This window comes from Doryrhamphus excisus, linkage group LG8 (assembly GCF_037039965.1).
Source record: "Doryrhamphus excisus strain RoL-2023G ecotype Guam linkage group LG8, RoL_Dexc_Guam_v1.1, whole genome shotgun sequence".
Classification (NCBI taxonomy): Eukaryota; Metazoa; Chordata; class Actinopteri; order Syngnathiformes; family Syngnathidae; genus Doryrhamphus; species Doryrhamphus excisus.
The window spans coordinates 2,870,942-2,892,118 of NC_136364.1; the positions used below are offsets into that span (position 1 = coordinate 2,870,942).

The 21,177-nt window shown below is 41.6% G+C and overlaps 2 protein-coding genes across 4 annotated transcripts in view; one reads left to right on the plus strand and one right to left on the minus strand.

Moving 5' to 3' along the window:
* The window catches only part of hdac12 (histone deacetylase 12), a 74,693-nt gene that overhangs the window by 15,582 nt on the left and 37,934 nt on the right, over positions 1-21,177 (minus strand). The gene's annotated exons all lie outside the window — the stretch shown is intronic.
* stard13b (StAR related lipid transfer domain containing 13b) overlaps positions 1-21,177 on the plus strand; it is a 66,171-nt gene that overhangs the window by 9,020 nt on the left and 35,974 nt on the right. For 2 of the 3 annotated variants that reach the window (XM_058081016.2, XM_058081017.2), the window contains exons 3-5: positions 659-790; positions 1,993-2,112; positions 7,468-7,501. In XM_058081016.2, coding sequence (XP_057936999.2) covers positions 659-790; positions 1,993-2,112; positions 7,468-7,501 — 286 coding nt within the window. The remainder of the gene's footprint in view (positions 1-658; positions 791-1,992; positions 2,113-7,467; positions 7,502-21,177) is intronic. The other variant, XM_058081018.2, reaches the window with a different exon arrangement.

The following is a 21,177-nucleotide window of genomic DNA, read 5'->3' on the forward strand; positions in this document are numbered from 1 at the left end:
AGCTTGTTTTTGTTGTTGCTTCAACATTTATGTTCACCTCAAGCATTCATGATGACATGTAATACTTACGAATGCTATACTTCCATCAACAACAGCAGCATAGAGAGTGGCGTGAGGCGCTGTGTCACTACACCAGAAAAGTAGTTCTTTGGTGTAACAATGCCGCTGTAGCTTGGTTAATATGTCGGTCACGTTATGTAAATAGGGCATCATTGTCGTTTTGGGGAGTTTCTTTAGAGCGCTTTATCGGTGGAGGGCGGCACGGCGGTCGAGTGGTTAGCGCGCAGACCTCACAGCTAGGAGACCAGGATTCAATTCCACTCTCGGCCATCTCTGTGTGGAGTATGCATGTTCTCCCCATGCATGTGTGGGTTTTCTCCGGGTACTCCGGTTTCCTCCCACGTTCCAAAACATACTCGGTTAATTGGTCACTCTGAATTGTCCATAGGTATGAATGTGAGTGTGAATGGTTGTTTGTCTATATGTGCCCTGTGATTGGCGACCAGTCCAGGGTGTACCCCACCTCTCGCCCGAAGACAGCTGGGATAGGCTCCAGCACCCCCGCAACCCTCGTGAGGAAAAGCGGTAGAAAATGGATGAATGAATGAATGAATTTAAGAAAAAGCATAACAACTTATTCACCACTTATATTATACAGTTGAAGTCTCCCTGGTGTGAGTCCATGAGCCAACTGTTGAGGAAGCTGGACCAGCTCAATTTGGACATCGATGAGGCTCTGAGTGCTGGCTCCTCCCCCTCTGACACACCTTGCACCGCCCGCAAGAAACAGGTGAGTCTCTCAAACGATCAAAGGTAGTGGATTGTGTTTATTTGCATAAATGTAATAGAATTTTATCAGACAAATGGTCAGTGACTGAGCTGCCAAGCCTCGCCTGTGCCCTTGCAAAGACGTCTTCCTTGATGACGGCCATGTTTTTCAACCAATCTTACTCAAATTTGACACACAAGTGCTTGTCAGTCCACTAAAGGTCCATACCAAATCTTGTTGCATTTCAACCAAATACCCAAAAATGACTGTGGGTAGTTTTGTAGAGTGTTGAGCTGTGTGAGAAATGAACTGTCAATTGACCTTATGTGGTAAATAGCGCCATCATGTGGTGCATTTGCCAGAGAAATAGTAACTAACACAAGCAACGCTGTAGAGCTGGGTGTTTAGGCAATTTTTTTTGTATGAAGCGGTTCAGAAGTAGAAGAGTGAGTTCATGTTTTCACGTGACTGCAGTGTTATTGACATGTGCGGTGCAGTACTGTTGGTTGGACATCCAGAACATTCCGGCATTCTTGGTCATGCTGTCAGTCTTTCTTAAATCCATTTACAGTCCTCTGTCCAGCAGTGTTATTCAGCCCGGTAGTGAATGTACAGCCAGCTGGCTTTGATCTAAGGACGTTGTCTTCTTCTAGTTCCATCCGAGGACACGGTCCCCGCTCGGACATAGCCATCTTTGTCGGGCCGCCCTTCTAAATTTGCTGTGTTTTCCTGATGGAGGTCTGCACGTCCTCAGCTGAGAACAGGCGGCCATTGTGCTCCCGGAGGTAGCATTTAGGGACAAAAGTCTTCTTTTGGGGTCCATGTGTGTGAGGCTGCACAGAGGAGCTGTTGTGTTTTGTATGATGGGGCTCTTTAGGAATGGTTCCGAGGGAGTAGTATGCCTGGCAGGCATCTGCAGAACCATCCCAAGCATTCAGTGGTGCTAGCTTTAAGGAATGACAGGCGACCGGGCCAGACAAGACATCTTTACTGGCATATTTGACAAGGTCATAGTCTCTGTCCTCTCAAAGGAGCGTCCACACATACAGGCGTCTTTGTGTGCTTCCGTCACGCTGAATGGCCCAGTGGAGACGTTGCTTTGCCCACCATAGACGTTGACCTTTTTGTTTTCTTTTACCGCAACCATCCTGTCCTGTCCTGGTCTAGTCTGGTCCAGTTTGGACAGAGATTGGGTTTTGAATGTTGTTGTGATGTTGTTTCAGCGCTCCACATTGAACCAAAGCCTGAATGAGCGAGCTGAGACAGGGGATTGGGCCAGCCAAAGCAGATCTTGTCTTCCTCGTGGCGCCTCCGTGGGAACCAGGACGAGAAGCAAGAAGGCGGTAAGTGTCCGTGGGAATGCTGCTTTGACCACATGCGTCCTCAGTGGTCCGATCTAGCTATGCAATTAGCATCCTTTTAGTGCAACCAGACTGAACGGCAACGTTAGAACCTTATAGGTAGTCCAGGTATAGTTCACACTGGAACTTGCACAACTCAGGTTTAAAATCCATTATAATGCCAAAAAATAAATGATATGAATAACAATTTTGAAACTAATTATACTAACGATATATTTAGCTGGATATTTGTGTGTTTTGGAGGTACTCCGCCAAGGAAGGTCACATTAAATTCTAAAATGTTGGTGATACATAATAACAATACACTATATTTAATGTATTACAAACCACACAATCAAGTTTGATTCTCTGTGTGGAGTTTGCATGTTCCCCCCGTGCATGCGCGGGTTTTCTCCGGGGACTCCGGTTTCCTCCCACATTCCAAAAACATGCTAGGTTAATTAGTGACTCCAAATTGTCCATAGGTATGAATGTGAGTGTGAATGGTTGTTTGTCTTCGTATATGTGCCCTGTGATTGGCTGGCGACCACCCGGCCCCTTGTCAGATGGAATAGGCTTCAACCTGAGGATTAAGTGGCATAAAAAATGTATGATATTAGTATAAGTGATACTACTGATACTGATGCTGATAATAATAAGTGATACTACTAAAACTTACAAGAAAAATAGTGGTAATAGTTGAGATTTTCAAAAAACATAACCATTATAAAATCTATTATGAAAAATTATTTTAAATAATTAGCATTTCAATGAAATATGTTTTATGTTTTATTTCATTGCTTTAATTTTATTCATGTATATACTGTATTCATCAAATAATAGTCACTATTATTTTTAGTTTAATAATAATTTATTTAATAATAATAATAACAACTTTATAATAATTTAATATATTATTATTTTAACATTATTTGGTGCCCCCCTTTTTAATTTTTTTAATGACAGGTAGCGGACCTTGAAATTGAAACTTTTCCCCCTTACACGGTACCGCTGGCCAATAGCACTCATCATAAATATATTGAAACATTTACAGTTGTTCATTGTGATTGCTATATATATATATACGTATATACAGTGAAGAAAATAAGTATTTGAACACCCTGCTATTTTGCTATTTCTCCCACTTAGAAATCATGGAGGGGTCTGAAATTTTCATCGTAGGTGCATGTCCACTGTGAGAGAGATAAACTAAAAAGAAAAATCCAGAAATCACAATGCATGATTTTTTAACAATTTATTTGTGTGATACAGCTGCAAATAAGTATTTGAACACCTGTGTATCATCTAGAATTCTGACCCTGAAAGACCTGTTAGTCTGCCCATTAGAAGTCCACCTGCACTCCATGTATCATCCTGAATCAGATGCACCTGTTTGAGGTCGTTAGCTGCATAAAGACACCTGTCCACCCCATACAATCAGTAAGACTTTAACTTGTAACATGGCAAAGACCAAAGAGCTGTCCAAAGACACCAGAGACAAAATTGTACACCTCCACAAGGCTGGAAAGGGCTACGGAGCAATTACCAAGCAGCTTGGTGAAAAAAGGTCCACTGTTGGAGCTATCATTAGAAAATGGAAGAAGCTAAACATGACGGTCAATCTCAATCGGAGTGGAGCCCCATGCAAGATATCACCTCGTGGGGTCTCAATGATTCTAAGAAAGGTGAGGAATCAGCCCAGAACTACACGACAGGACTTGGTCAATGACCTGAAAAGAGCTGGGACCACCGTTTCCAAGGTTACTGTAGGTAATACACTAAGACGTCATGATGTGAAATCATGCATGGCACGAAAGGTTCCCCTGCTTAAACCAGCACATGTCAAGGCCCGTCTTAAGTTTGCATATGACCATTTGGATGATACAGAGGAGTCATGGGAGAAAGTTTTATGGTCAGATGAGACCAAAATAGAACTTTTTGGTCATAATTCCAATAAGCGTGTTTGGAGGAAGAAGAATGAAGAGTACAATCCGAAGAACACCATCCCTACTGTGAAGCATGGGGGTGGTAGCATCATGCTTTGGGGGTGTTTTTCTGCACATGGGACAGGACGAGTGCACTGCATTAAAGAGAGGATGACTGGGGCCGTGTATTGTGAGATTTTGGGGAACAACCTCCTTCCCTCTGTCAGAGCATTGAAGATGGGTCGTGGCTGGGTCTTCCAACACGACAACGACCCGAAGCACACAGCCAGGAAAACCAAGGAGTGGCTCCGTAAGAAGCATATCAAGGTTCTAGCATGGCCCAGCCAGTCTCCAGACCTGAACCCAATCGAAAATCTTTGGAGGGAGCTCAAACTCCGTGTTTCTCAGCGACAGCCCAGAAACCTGACTGATCTAGAGAAGATCTGTGTGGAGGAGTGGGCCAAGATCCCTCCTGCAGTGTGTGCAAACCTGGTGAAAAACTACAGGAAACGTTTGACCTCTGTAATAGCAAACAAAGGCTACTGTACCAAATATTAACATTCATTTTCTCAGGTGTTCAAATACTTATTTGCAGCTGTATCACACAAATAAATTGTTAAAAAATCATGCATTGTGATTTCTGGATTTTTCTTTTTAGTTTATCTCTCTCACAGTGGACATGCACCTACGATGAAAATTTCAGACCCCTCCATGATTTCCAAGTGGGAGAAATAGCAAAATAGCAGGGTGTTCAAATACTTATTTTCTTCACTGTATATATATATATATATATATACTAGCTCAGCTTGTAATGTTGAAAATATGTTCAATTTCATCCAATTGTAGCTATACGGTCAAAAGATTCTCGAGGGAACAAATGTTCCTTTTCCTGCATTTCTCATAAAGTTTGTCTGTGGAATCAGATGCCAGCTGCCTCCCTCCTCTTGAAAATTGTGACACATCGCGGGTTAAAACATGGTAGCAGGCACAGAAACAGCTGGGAATGTTTCATGGATATGCCGACAGGACAAGGCTGCCAGTTGACCTTGACCGTTTTGGCCTCAGATCCCGGGAACGTCGTTTGAAATGTAGAAAAACAGATGAGACAAGGGGCCAACAACAATTGCGCATGAACAGATTTTTCCCTCTTTCTCAGTGTGTGTGTGTCTTACATAAGAGCTCCATATGAAACATCTGACAGCAGGGAGTGGGAATGTGATGCAGATGGAATCACAACCCCGACCAGGTCCAACGTGTCAACCGGTTCTTGAGCAGAGATATATTTTATGGGGGCCTTTTGGCACCGCAAAAAAATGGAATGCACCTCTTATTTGCATCAGCGTGCAGCTAATCTGGAATGCTGACTTTTATTTTGTCAGTAAGATTTATCATTGTGAATATTTTCCGTATTGTTCCTTACACAAAGATGTGGTATGTTCCTTTGGTCACATGACTGCCAAACAGCTACTATTTAAGGTACAGCAAGGTATCTTTTTTTATTCATACAAAAATATGAATAAAAATGAACAAAAATTAACAAAAATAATTTATTGTAATTTATTGTAATAATTTAATTATAAAAATAAGTTATTGTAATATTTTTCTCACTTTCATTGTATATGTTACATGAGGTGGCTGCACAGCGGACGAGCGGTTAGCACGCAGGCCTCACAGCTAGGAGACCTTAGTTCAATTCCACCCGCGGCCATCTCTGTGTTAGTCTGAGTTTGCATGTTCTCCCCGTTATGTGCCCTGTGATTGGCTAGCGACCAGTCCAGGGGTACCCCGCCTCTCGCCCAAAGACAGCTGGGGTAGGCTCCAGCACCCATGTGACCCTCGTGAGGATAAGCGGTAGAAAATGAATGAATGTTCCATGAGGTATAGGAATTAAACATATGGCGAATACGAGAGGTGATGTCTTCCATCTCACAGGAGTTCAGATGTGTGGTTCTCAGGCGGCTTGGGAAATCGGTGGCAAATGCTGGAGCCCATATCAAATTTGAAATAAAACTCATTGCAATATACTGTACTATCCAGATTTCCACCAACATTTTCAGTAATCTCTTGCAACTTCACGCTTCCAATTCTAACTCTAATTCTAATTCTAACTAAAATAGTTTTTCTAAAATATTTTATTTAATAAATCATGACTGCTTCGTGGTTGAATACAGCCTCATTTAGTCAAAATATTCTTATTTAAGATGTGTGATTTTTTTGTTTTTTTCTAAATGGCTAAATGAACTAAAATACAAATATAAGGCATTTTGAAGACACTTTCAAAGATGTGATATGTAGTCCTCTACGCTGGTCCCGAAGTGTCAGTGATGTTACAATGATGAATAGCCACTGCAGGAAATACTACACAGAAGTAAAAAATGAAATACCAAGGAACTCTATATTATTTCTTACGTGTCTTATTTACTCTTATTATGTCTACTATATTTCGTAATACAAATGGTGACTATAAGGGTGTTGTTTCATGTCCGGAGGGCTCTATTAATGTACAAAAACACATTTAGAAGGTCATAAATGGGTTCTCTATGCTCTAACTTATCCTCAATAGGGTCACAGGCATGCTGGAGCCTATCCCAGCTGTCTTCAGCGAGAGGCCGAGTACACACTGGACTGGTCGCCAGTCACATTCAAACCTATGGACAATTTGGGGTGTCCAATTAATCTAGCATGTGTTGGAATGTGGGAGGAAACCGGAGCATGCAGAGCCTATCCCAGCTGTCGTCTTGCTGTGTGGCCTGCGCACTAACCACTCGGTTAGCCTTATGAAAATATTCATTTTATAAATAAGGAATCCTATCCATCTGTCCATCAGAGGTCAGGCAACCAGGGAAGCCCAAGCAGGGAACCCCAGACTTCCCCCTCCTTAGCCCGGCTACCTCGCCCAGCTCCTCCCAGGCCAGTTGAGAGACATAGAGGGGCCTTTTATTAGCGTCTACAAAACAGCACTCTATACCTTACAGCAAAATGGACTCCACACTTCAATAGGCACAATATGACTTTCCAACTCTTCTTCTGTCTTGCACTGGCTTAACTAGCAGACAAACGTCACTGCCCCCTATATCCTAACCCATGAATTACAGCTCAGAAGTATTATCCGCCATTCTCCTTCAAAAAAAAGAATACACATCTAGAATACACAGTTAGAATCCATTGAGAAACGTGACAATATGGAGAGCATGGAAAACACACCACCAGCCCAGCAGTGCGAGCTGATAGAAATTGAAATGGACACACTGAGGGCCCATCACAGCACTTTTTTTCTCCATTAGGGATAGATGTGGAAAACAGGCGAGTGAGTACACATGGGGGTGTAAACCAGAGGAAAATGACAAAAAATGTTGCACAAGCAGAGGACTTTTGGGGAAACAGTTAATGACCGTAAAATGTATTTACTTTTCCTCTCTCTTCTGTCTTTCAGGGTTTGAACAAGATGACCAATGAAGCAGCAGCAGGTAGGACAGCTTCTGTGTGTCTTGTTGTCATCTCCATTCTTGTCCATTCCGAATGTGTTTGATGGGCTTGTTTTTCCACACTAAACTCACCCAAACATGCCTTCATTGACAGTGCTTTGCACATTCGGGCCTTCCCCGAATTGTTCCCACAACGCTGGAATCTCCCAAGGAGGTTTTTCCTCACCTCTGTTGCCAAAGCGCTTGCCCATGTTGGTTTTATTTGAATGTGCAAGGAGCGTCTCAGATTGGCTCCATGTGTGGCTTGATATCATTTTGTTATGAATTCATGCAATGTCTCATGAAGATAAAGAATTAGGCAACAAATGGATATGTTATGATTCATCCTAATATAATAATAATAATAATGTACACTGTCTTTATGCAACACTTTTCTATAGATACTCAAGTACACTTTATAGCACAGGTGTCAAACTAAAGGCCTGTGGGCCAGATCTGGCCCATCCGATCATTTCATGCGGCCTGCAAAAGCCTGGAAATAATGTGTGTAATAATCAATATATTACTTCATCTTTATTGCTTAAAATACTTTTTAAAATTTATTTATTTATATATTTTTTCATTTTTTATTTTTATTTTTTTTTATTTTAACAGAATTATATATAATTGTAATATTATCTGATTATGCAACAAAATATTCCAACCCTTTTTTCGTTTTTTCCAAAAATATACCTGCTTTTCACACCTGAACTTATGATTCCAAAAGGTTATCCAGCAATTTGTGAGTGAAAAAACATAATTATCAAATGCATGGGCCACGGTGTACCAATAATAAACACCTCTGCTTACAGGGACCAATGAGGCGGAAAAGTAATACAAATACTAATATCTCAATAAGATGGGTACAAGTTGTAAGCTAGTGTTTATTGTATTATTTTTGCTCAAGTTTAAATGATTAGATTCATAATATTTCTAATAATTGAATGTATTTTAGGCCAACCACTCGGTCACCGTGCAGGCCACACGACGAGGAGACCCGAGTTTAATTCCACCATAGGGCATCTCTGTGTGGAGTTTGCATGTTCTCCCCGTGCATGTGTGGGTTTTCTCCGGGTACTCCGGTTTCCTCCCACATTCCAAAAACATGCTAGGTTAATTGGCTACTCCAAATTGTCCATAGGTATGAATGTGAGTGTGAATGGTTGTTTGACTATATGTGCCCTGTGATTGGCTGGCGACCAGTCCAGGGTGTACCCCGCTTCTCGCCCGATGACAGCTGGGATAGGCTCCAGCACCCCCGTGACCCTTGTGAGGACAAGCCGTATAAAATGAATGAATGAATTTAAGTTATTGTAATTTAAATTCACTTTCAAAATGTAACTGAGGAAAATGTACTTTATTTTTTTAATTGATAGGAAGACCAAGCACTTTTTTGCCTTCTAGTTTTTCATTACTGTGACACAGAGTTGAAGTTTTCCTCTCCGTGCATACTGGGAAAGCACCAAGTGAGCTTGCAAATGAAATGCACAGTCATGTTTATAGCCGAGAGAGAAGTCTGCACATGTTGAATATGATGTTAATGATGTTTACATTGCAATGAAAGGAACAAGAACCGTCAATCAATGTCTACTAATTTCACTGTGCACTCCTTCTACTTTTTTTTTTTTACAGCGATGTCTGGAATTCTGTTTGCAATTAGGAACATGAAAAAGAAAGTGAAGGATTTTAGCAAGGCTGCCATTAAATTGTCTCTGAGACACAACTTTATGTCCAGATCACTTACAAAGTGTGGTGGTTATGACTGCACAGGCCTGTCTGGCACATTGGAGCAAATCGAGTTGATCCTGCATGGCTGCTAGATGTCCTGCAGGCCTGCATGGTGGCAGCGCTCAGGGCCGCCATACGCAGTCAGTGTTAGAACATAATTGACTGACAGCCACAGGTGTCCCCTCCTCCTGCCCCAGCTGATGTCTCCGGAATGTCCAAGTGTACCCGCCTCCTTTAAATCCCTTGTATAAATTGGACACTTGGGAGCATGTCGTTAAAATTAGGCAGCGTGCCAGATCATTGTTTGGATAACGCCGGATAATGGATAATGGCAATGTGGTTCTGGGAGGTGAGCTGCAGCTGTGGGATTTGGACTAAAATGTCAGTTGAAGCTCAGGTTGCACTCTCACATGGTCTGTTGTGTGTGTGTGTGTGTGTGTGGGTGAGACAGGACAGCACAAGTGGACATTGTGGCCTGCAAACATTCCATGTCACTTTTATGCAACACTCGATGAATGTGTGGTGCACTAGTGTGTGTGTGGGTGTGTGTGCACGGGAGAAATATCTGCCGTGACCGAGCATAACTGTAATTCTTGGAAACTTGAGCACCGAGACCACCATGAATACCATCAATAAGTTTGTCAACACAGCTGCGATTCATGTCAAGTACATTTGTCATTATTGTTTATTATCTTGTTTTTTTTAAATAATGGGGGCTATAACACAAATGCACTTTTTTGGGTCCCATTTTTCATGAGCTGAACTCAAAGATCCAAAAAGGCCTGTTTCTCTTAAATAGTGTACGTACACACATGCAGCAATCAACTCTCAGCAAAGCCAAGAAAGTGACATATTCACAACAATAACACAATAATCATATTCACTGATATTGTGTTATGATAACGTTTTTTTTGACCGTCAGTAATTACTGACTGCTATAATAAAAGACCAGTGAGCAACAATCACTGATTATATAACCGTGATGCTGCAATCAAAGACGACCCTTTAGATGCATTGTTGCACGCTACACTTGCAGAGTGGGCAGTATTGAAACAGTTGTCCCATGAAGTTTGCCGATCATCTTCAAAGGCAAATGGTGTCTTTTAGAATGTGAACAAGCTTCCTTCGTCTTTTTGGGTGTTCCGCCAAAAGCCTCCACCACAACAAGTGGACATAATAGAAAAAAATATAAATATAAAAGGGCCGTACGGTAGACGAGTGGTTAGCATGTAGTTCACACAGATCAGGAAGACCTGGGTTCGATTCGAGTTCAATTTCACCCTTGGCCATCTCTGTGTGGAGTTTGCATGTTCTCCCTGTGCAGGCGTGGGTTTTCTACGCATACTCCGGTTTCCTCCCACATTCCAAAATAATATTTTCAACGAAAATATATATGCCTTTCAATGTTATTTTTCACAATAACAATAACACGATTAACATGTGTTTTGGTTTGCCTGAGCACTTAACCATAGCCATAAAAGTGTAAAAAGAAGTTAACCCTTGTCATTGATAAGACGTTCTAACCCATTCATGATGAATAATAATAATAATATTTTTAACATATATATATATATAATTATAGTATAATTATAAATAATTATTATATATTATTATATAATATCATTATATTATATATATATAATTATAATCATATATATATATCTAATTATATATATTTTTATATTATTTTATTTTTTATATGCTGTACTTGAATGGCCAAGGTAAACGCACAAAACATTGTCACTAAACTTTGATGAGTGATAAAGCGTATGTTGATGCTTTTACTGCTTTGAATGTGAGTCATGTCATTTTTATTTTGCTACCTTTAGAAGGGGCGTCTGCCTGGACTAAAAGGAAAGAAATAAACAACCAAAACAATACTGTACTGCAGTGGTAGTACTGAGGACTAATAAGTGAAGCACGGGTAAACAATATGGACAAATGAATTAGCACGTGTATTTACAGGATGTGAAAATATGAAGGTGTTCCCTCGCCTTACAGCAATAACAGCTTCCTCTCTTCTGGGAAAGACAAGACACTGGAGTGCGTCTGTGGGAATTTTTTGCTCCATTCATCCAGAAGACAGATACAGTCATGCTGGAGCAGAAAAGGGCCTTCCCCAGACTGTTCCCGCTAACTGCTCTGATTAAAAAAAAAAAGCTTGATTTGATTAATTAAGAGTGTATTCCATGTCATGTGCTGTTAAAACATGTCCTCTGTGCGCATCCAACTGTGTGTTCAGCATCGGTCCGGTTACAAACGACACACCAGGGAGGATTATATAATGTCCGCAATGCATCATAGCAGGGTTTCTGTTTCTGTCTGTTTTTGTCTCTGCCGTGTTCCTCAGCTGTTCTCAGAGCCCTGGTCTCTAGCCAGGGTCACTATTGACTGTTTCACCCCCCCACAGACAGCTGCAACTGCACAGTCGCTCGGCTTCTCCTTGCACCGGGGTGTCGTTATAAACACATCAGAGTAGGCGATGATGGAGGACATAGGAAATAGGGGCGTGAAGGCAACTGATGTGAGCTATATGATGATGATGATATACTCTAAGCTGCCTTGCTAACTGTTTTTATTCCTCTTGTTTTTGTACTCCACCATGTAAGCTGTCAGAGTACATTTCAATCAACTAGAGTGGAACATCTATCTCCCCTCAGATTGGCTGAAATCGGAACAAACCATTGCTTGCACATTTAGTTAGTGACTGACTTTGGCCAGAGACATAATGAGAATGGGTGAAAATAAATGATCTTTGGTTTTCCTCCATTTGCGCATATTTTTATTTGGATTGACAAATGACACGAGTATCATGAATGGTTCTGTGCTGTGATTTAGTGGTTGGACTCTAGGGGGCAGTGACACTACAATGACAATAAAGCTCATGTAAAAACAAGTCCAGAATTCAGGTTAATGCTGTCATGCTTTTATTTTGAAGCTTATTTGGCACTGAACAGGATGCCACTGATTGCATGTTTTTATGCTCTGTAACCAGACAGTAGTTATTTGGCAGTTGTCACTTTGTGCTGCTTAGCGATAATGATAAAGTCAACAATACTTCAAAACACTGTTGGTCACAATAAAAGGCCACTCCTAAATCTATAGTTTAACTGTATGGGGAGAGAGGCTCAATACAGTTAAACTGCACATTTTGGAGTGGCCTTTTATTGTGACCAATCAACGGTACAATACGACTACTACTCATTTTTGTAACCTTTATTTTCATAGCTTATTTCAAGCCAAATAAAGCTAATATGCTTGTTTTACCGTATTATGAACAAAATGCTGGTTTTCACAACCATTTTGTATTTCACAATGCATGTATTAGTCATTATTAACTGAATGAAAAGCAGGTTTATCCCCCTCTGCTGGGTCCTTCCAGCTGCATCTGCTGCCTTCTGAACCACAGACTCCCTCTTCTGTCACGCTCATTGCGCATCACACGGCATCCGGAATCTGATGCAGCCCCACACACAACGAAAGTTCCTCCTGCACAAAAGAAATCCTACATAGTGTCTGCATATCCAAATTTTGCCCACACTTGCAAGTACAGTGGGTTGGGACCGGGGCTTTGTAGCCGCTGCCTGACAAATGATCACATTGCAAACCTCAAACTCACCACACCCTGCCAAGTGTTCGCCCCTCAAATGCCGCATCAATCTAAAGCTTTTCAAAGCGCCACCCCAGTGAGACATTTTTGAGGCATGTTTGGCGTGGTGCAAAACTTCTATCACTCTCACAAAGACAGGATGTCCCACACACGGCAGACATGCTTGTTCTGATGCTGCGACAGGGCTTTAAAGCGATTATCAGCCGATATCGATACCATCCTTTTTCACTGATATCAGCCGATACCGATCAGTGGACGATCGATCGGAGCACCCCTAATTATTGCACAAGCGAGCCTTAGGTTGCGAGACACTCCAAAATGTGCAGTTTAACTCCACTGAGCACCCCACATACAGTTAAACTGCACATTTTGGAGTGGCCTTTTATTGTGGCCAATGTAAGACACCTGTACAGTAACTTCCTATGCTTTCCTATCAGCATCTTGTTTTACTATAGATCTTTTGTGTACATAAAAATTTGACATTTAATACATTATACATGTAACTTTCTACTCTTAGGGTGAATCCAAAGGTATGGAAGAAATATTTTAAATTTGACACGACTCAGTCTTACCTCAATGTTGTCCCAAAACGTACTTGTGGTTTATTAGAAGTGGCTTTGGTCCTGAAAGGAAAAGGCAATGTGGCACATTTTCCTCCCACCGCTGTGTCTAAATTGGAAAAAAAAAAATCATATTTGCAAATTTTGCACCTTCTATTTTAGGAAAGACCTTGTAGCATTTTGATGATTGCATCCAATTTCCTTGCGAGTCTGCCGTTATTTCCCCCCGGTGCCAGATCAGTGACATCATGTGCTAAATTTACCCGCAAGAGGTCATGTGCCCCCCCCAGCTTAGACTATAAAGAGTGCTGCTGGCATGGAGGCAGCATGAAAAATTCCACACATGGAAAGATGGAAAATGACTTGTGGTTTCCTGAGTGCACAGGCCAGCTTGGCTGTTTGACAGCGACGAGAGGGAGAGAAGAAAGGAGCCTGGTGGTGTTTCTTCTAGACTTTTCTTTAGTGTACGCAGTCATTTGTCAAGGTAGTGAAAACAGTGTCGGGCTGACCCCGCTCGGAAAATCTTTTCATTAGCCCTTTTTTTGTTGTTGCAATTATGGATGCCTTCAAGGCCTCTCAATAAACGAGCCCAGGAATTTGAACATAATTTATTGGCAAGTGTAAATCATCCAGTTTGATCTGTCCTTGCTCATCGGGGAAGGGGTGAGGAAACACTCCCAATTAAAGTAGCCAATTAAAGAAGCAGCAATAAATCCTTGTTCACTACTTCCTCTGGAGGGCCAAGGTGTGAGGAGTTTGTGCGCCTCTCGGAATTTAGGCCTGGGTATTGTAAACTACATGAAGGGAGACAAGGGTTGGCTTGTCACTTTACCGTTTAGGTCAGCACTCTGAATGGGAATGTGTGTGTGTGTTTGTGCAGGTTGGTCCAGTCCTCAGCTGACAGCTTTAGGGAAAAACTAAATTTAGTATGAAGGGCCACAAGCCGAGTGTAGGCCTGGACAGTCCAAAGAACCCTAATCGGGTTTGGGCTTTCAATGCAGACAAGCATTCATACAGTTTGTCATCAGGACTTGATGCGTATTAATGACTAATTCCAATATTTTGCAATGTTACAGTCTCACCAAATCACCCAAATTCAACCAATCCTCGCGACTTTGTTGAATTTTCACAGCTTCCTTGCACATTTGTCCCTGAGCAGCGCTCAAACGTGCATGCCAAATGTCGCACTCTTTGGAGACACTCTCATCAGAGATATTCATGAATAAATACAACACATTCATTTATTCATTCATTTACTACCGATAACCTTCACGAGGGACGCAAGGGTGCTGGAGCCTATCCCAGCTGTCTTTGGGGCAAGAGGCGGGGTACACCCTGGACTGGTGGCCAGCCAATCACAGGGCACATATAGACAAACAACCATTCACACTCACATTCATACCTATGGACAATTTGGAGTCGCCAATTAACCTAGCATGTTTTTGGAATGTGGGAGGAAACCGGAGTACCCGGAGAAAACCCACGCATGTACGGGGAGAACATGCAAACTCCACACAGAGATGGCCAAGAGTAGAATCGAACTCGGGTCTCCAAACTGTGCGCGCTAACCATTCCATTTCATTATTGTATCCATTGGTCCTTTAAAGCAAATAGAGTCCAAAAAGTGATGGGCACACTTTTGATGCTTTGAGGACACAATAGAATAACAACAGATTGATCCAAGTGCTCCAGTTCTATTGTTTTGTGAATTATGATTGGTCCTTGGTATCTTGCTGTGTTTTTAGAAGACCTTCTCAGATCATTCTGTACCTGAACCAATGACTCATCTCTCCTCATAAACGCTGTCACGTTTTGTATTCCACTCCAGTTGCTTTTGCTCTTCTCTAGCACACACACACACTTATCGTCCAAGCCAAGAACATTTCCGCAGAGTTACTTTTTCCACCTGTACCAATGTATTATGTGGTCTTAAAAGACAGACTCAGGGCTTCACACCCGATTGAACAATTTGGCTCTGCAATCAAAGAGCCATAGCAGAGCAGGCTTCCTACACCTTCCACATGATCCGCCTTTCAAAGTCCAAAGCCCAGCAGGATCAGTTTGGTCCCCACGATACCTGCAGTGTATTAACGCTTTATCACCGCTGATGACTTCAACAGAATCGCTGAGATAGCTTAGAGCCCAGATGGGGACATTCCAGTCCTAATGTTTACATTCAACTATGGCATGTTTTAATGTGACTCTAGCTTTCATGTATTTAAAAGAAAATACTTACTTTTAATGTGGTGAGCCAACCATGTGGTAAACTACATTTATGTACGGTACGTGATGAAAGATGTTTGTGTTTGTGTCGCACTTTGAGGCAAGGATAGACTGAGGGCATTTTATTCATGCTTATACTGTAATTATGAAACAAAATGTATTTTATTTGCATATTTAATGAGCTTGCAGTTGGAATATTAATTTTGGAGACAAGCTTCCTCATCATATACAACATTTCTTAGATTTAGTAAGTTTGCTTGGTTAAAATTTTGTAAAAGGTTAGCGTGATTCATCTTCCTGTTTGTTTTTGTCAACGTAGCCTCAATTTGTGTCAACTTCCTGTTATTTTCTTGCAATCTTTTTTTGTTTGTTTTTCTGTTTGTGTTGTTTACTTCCTGTTTGTGTTGTTTACTTCCTGTTTGCGTGTGTCAACATCCTGCTATTTTCTTGCAATCTTTCTTTTGTTTGTTTTTCTGTTTGTGTTGTCTACTTCCTGTTTGTGTGTGTCAACATCCTGTTAGGGTGTAAACTTCCTGTTAGTTTTCAGCACTTTTTTGATGTATTTTTTTATCAACCTCCTTTCTGTGTGTGTCAACTTCTTGTTAGAGTGTAAACTTCCCGTTTGTTTTCAGCACTTTTTTTAAATGTATTTTTATCAACTTCCTTTCTGTGCGTGTCAACTTCCTGTTATTTGGTGGCAACTTTTCATTAGTCTTTAAGTTTCTGTTAATATTGTCTACTTCCTGTTTGTGTGTGTCAACATCCTGTTGGAGTGTCAGATTTCAGTTAGCTTCTACTGTATTTCCCATTACTGTGTCAAAACTTACTGTTTACGTCCACTTTCTGTTTGATTACCAACTGTATTAACTTGTGTTATTTATATAATGCAACATGAAGTGTTTAAAAACACCACAGTATTTCTCAATTCACTAGTTTTGCTTCATATTTTTGTGGGAAAAATTGTAGAGCAAAGTGAGCAATTGAGGGTGAAGTGTAACCCTGTAAGCCCTGGATGCTTTAACAGAAACCAGGTGCTGAAGGTTGGTGTAAAAAATGTTTTCCCAGGCAATTTCGTGGGCGATGCGGGCCAAACCGATTCGGACTTGACAGCATTACATGCTTTGTCATTCAGCAAGACAACAGCCACGTACGCTTGTCACGCCTGTTTTTCATTCTTACCCGGGCTTCTTTATACGCATGCTCTCACCTCTGCAGTACTTTCACGCTTGGTTGAACAAAAGTGTGGAGTTTTTCTTGCTTGGTAAAAGGTCACAAACTAGTGCAAAGTGAACATTCTGTGCCTTTTTTTCTTGTAAGAGTTTGGGAGTTGAGTTCTGTGGAGAATAATGGAAAAATAAGCAAGAAGCCATGACAAGTAATGACGAAAGGTCCTCAAGAAAACAAGATTAGGGACCACTTTAATGGATGGGGACCTCAGTCAGCTCCCCCACCTCCTCCAAAAGCCATAATCTAAACCCAGATATGCACCACATGTGTGGCTCCTCTGGAAAAATGAACTCGACTTGGGAATATATGGTCAGGAAATTTATAGCACATGCCTGGGACGAGCCCTCGGGGGCTGTTGGGGGAGGCGGCGAGGAGGGATGTATATGCTCCACGCTCCCTGAGCCTTGTTTCCATTAGGCTGTGAAGAGCACTCTCCCAGACCATTCAATGGGGCCTGGCGTAAGCCCTGATGGTCCACCAGCGTGACCCAGGCATGGAGGAGAAATCACTTTCCTCAAATCTGGGATTTTCCCACATGCGTCCTGTCAGCCAAACTGGGGGCGGGGTGTGGGTTGGTGGGAATTTAAGATAGCCATCCGGCGCACAGCTCCATAGAATCTTTTTGGTGTTCTTACTTAAGTGAGCCAAAACAAACAGAGAGGATACGTCGGCTTGGGGGGGGGGGGGGGGGCATTCCCAGGCCTGATGGATGTTTCCTCTTCTGTCGTCAACTAGCTGCCAAGTTGTGGTGGTGTGGCCACAATGGGGCGGCCTGTGACAATGCTATAGTCTGAAACTTGTGTCGGCTCAGGGAGAGTGTTTACCTCGCTGGTGATTCATGTTAAGAGAGGTCACGACGTGGCCACACTTCCTTTCAAGGCTCCATCACTCCATCACCTGACTCTCCGTCCAGTCCTGCTTTGTCATTGATGGATGACTTCTTCTTTTGTTGGCCTGCTAATGTCCTCGTTCATTGTCAACCTTTACGGTTGGATGTAACATGTTCCAACGTGATTTTTTATCTGTTTTCCTCATTAAAATTGGAAATAATCTGTCCACCTGTACAGGCGATGTTCAAGTTACTATTTAACATGGCCTCCAGCTGTCATGCATACATGCATAGTATAGAAAGAACAACTACTGTAAAACAATAAATCTTAACCCTGGGAAGTGGAGAGGGCGGAAAGCGTAATTGCTGTTAAATGTAATCCAGTTGCCTTTGATGACGTATATGTAGGGTTGGGCATTGTTTGCATTTGAACAATTCTGGTTCTGATTCAGATTCCTTGTTTTGGTTGCTAACGATTCTTGATTCCGATGCTTTGCGGTTTAAATGAGTGTCCTTGTTTTGAAGTCTGGAATTGTTTTGTGTGAGTTGAGAACGATCCCTTGACTGTTGCGAACAGATACATACTGCACAGGTAAGTCGTAGCAAGCCTAACCGCAGCTCCTTTATTTACACCAAACTTCCACAACAGCTAGCATCCTAAAACCCTGGTTTACATTGGCATGAGACAGACTTCCCTGATTTGTACTGCTTGGAGTATGTCTGACGTAGATGCCCAACCCTAATGATGCGTGCTGGAGTGGAGGGTTACTGAGGTCTGGTCGGCACTAAGGTCGGACCTACTGTTCTGGAACACTTATTTTCCTTAGTAAGTAAGTAAGTAAGCTTTATTTGTAAAGAGCTTTTCATAGACAAAGTAGTCAGTATAAGTTAAAATGCTTGTCTAAACAAATACGTCTTTAGATCCTTTTTAAGGACATCCACTGAGTCCAAAGCTGGGGCACAGTTGCTTTGAACAATCGATCTCCTCAAGTTTTACAGGAGGTCTGTGGAACCATGAACAAATGCTGCCCATTTGACCTTTCAGGAAAAGTGGATCAATCTGTTCCAGGTTCAAAATCTTACCATCAGCTGGACAGTCACCTGTACAGACTTTTGAACACGTCTGTATCCTGTAGTTTCCCCCAAACATTTTGGTCAATGTCTGTTAAGAGATTCTGCCGTAGAAGTGACCGAATTCTCATTTTGCATCGCATAGTAGGCTGACTCAGCCCGATGCCTTCCTAAAAAGTCAGAATAGGATCAAATGGAAACAGGTTCTCCAGACAAGTGTTGGGGTCTCTGTCTCTCTCTGTCTCTCTGTTGCACTTTTAGCCTGAGGTCTGGACAAATGGCACTTAAAATAGCAACATGCTGATCACCGGTGTACACATTCCTGCCTTTCACTCACGCCGAACACCCCAACCCCTCAAAAAAGAAAAAAAAGCATTCAGACCACAACATTAGGCACACCAGCACACTCGAAGATCCAGCACAAACATCAAATACTAATGCTCAGCTTTGATTGATATTGATTCACTTTATAATACAGTGGAACGAACACTAACCAAATAAATTTTTGTCACAATAAATAATGTAAATCCAATTAGTCTGTTCCAGGCAGGCAAAAATATTAGCACAAACGTGTTTTTATAGTACAATTATAGTATTACAAGCAGAAAACAATTTGAAATGCACGTAAAGACATATCATTGAGGAATGAAATGGATAAATGAACATTTAATGTTAATGTTAAACTACATTGAAGATGTGATTTTTGACAGGACTGCTCCCAAAGACACAATGTGGCAGCGAGACACCACACAGACACTACCTTTCTGTTTTGTCATGAGTGATTTGAATACAAAAAATGAAGCCAAAAAAAGTTGCAAGTTCAAACATTTTGACAAAGAAGGTGAAAAAACACTCCCAAATAAAAAAAAAAACCACTGTCTGCGTGGTGTCTAGCTGCCACATTGTGTCTTCGGGAGCAAACACGTCTTCAGTGGAAGTAAAAGTAACCTTAAATGTTCATGTATCTCTTTCATTTGCCATTTGTATGCACTTTAACTTGTTTCGTGTGTCAAGCGCTAATGACACAGCATATGGGCGACCTAGCTGACTTTGGTAGCAAGCTAAATTTTAGCTAATTCATTAATGTATTGATAACACAACAAGACATGTGCCATACTGTACACTAACACTAACTAAATGCACGCAAACTGAACAAAAATTTAATCTGAAATTTTTGATGTTAACAGAAAAACATGTTAACTGGGGTGGACGCTAGCCGACGTTCCACTGTACTGTAGTTTAATTACCAAACTCGGCTGTGGGGCAAAATATTACAGACACCACCGAGTATAGGTTGCAGTGTAGTTTTACACCACTGCAAACTACAAAAACAAGACGAGCACAATGGAGCGACTTATTTGTTTTTGTTTGACCGTCTTTATGCTAGCAGACACCAGTAACCACAACCTGAAAGCCATTTTTGAACCGTAAGAAATTGAGAAAAAGGATTTTTCTTTGTATTGTTCATGGAGAATAACCTAAGATGCTAGTCATAGGAAACGTTGGGAAACTGCCACACAGCCCAGTTTTTCTAATCTCTGCTTCATAATGTTGCAATACATGTTGGAATTCATTCGACTATCTGTATTGATTTCTACGGCCAATGAAGAGTGACATCATTTTTCATAGACCTTACACTTATTTGTTTTGCACAAATATAAACTGTGGCAAAGCAGGTTAGCTGTGCCGCATATGTTACCAGAAGAAAAAACACCTTTGTAGAACTGCAGATCAGGAGTTCATCCTCAAATATATCTGGCTTGGTAGTACAGATGTCAACTTTACCACCAAGCTCTCTTCCACTGTTGACTGTGTCCATATTGTCCAAAACGACCCGCCCCCAAATGAGAATGAAGTAATAGTAGCCTAGCGCCATGCAGAGAGGTGACACTGAGGTCAGCATGATATTTATCATTTCACACACTGTCAACCTTCAGCTGCTCTTGTTGTGTTTGTGCAGGAATCAGATGTCTTATAACAGTAATCCCAGCCCGCCCCCGACACATTCACACGTCTGATACCATATTGAAACATATCGCCGGTCACGCTGTGTGCCTTCGTGGGCCTCACAATAAGAAGTGAGAATTCCTCAAATAATTCCGACATCGATGGTGATTTTTTTTTTATTCACTGCTAAAGGGGTGTTCTTTTTGGGTGGAGGATGTTGTGACAACAGAGCTAAATGGTGCTGAAAGTGAAGCCACATTCCTCCTAAAGTGTTGACCTAGACCTACTCTCGCTTACCTGGAGAGAACCCAGTGAACTTGGCTTTATTATTATGCTTTAGAATAACACATGACACCATCCCACGGTGACATATGTGGCTTAACTGTCCTAATAGTAGTTCATATGTGGGTGTAGGTCTGCGGGGATGTAAAATAATGAGAAATAAGAGGCTGTATAAGCATTGTAAGTTTTAGTACAGGGGTGG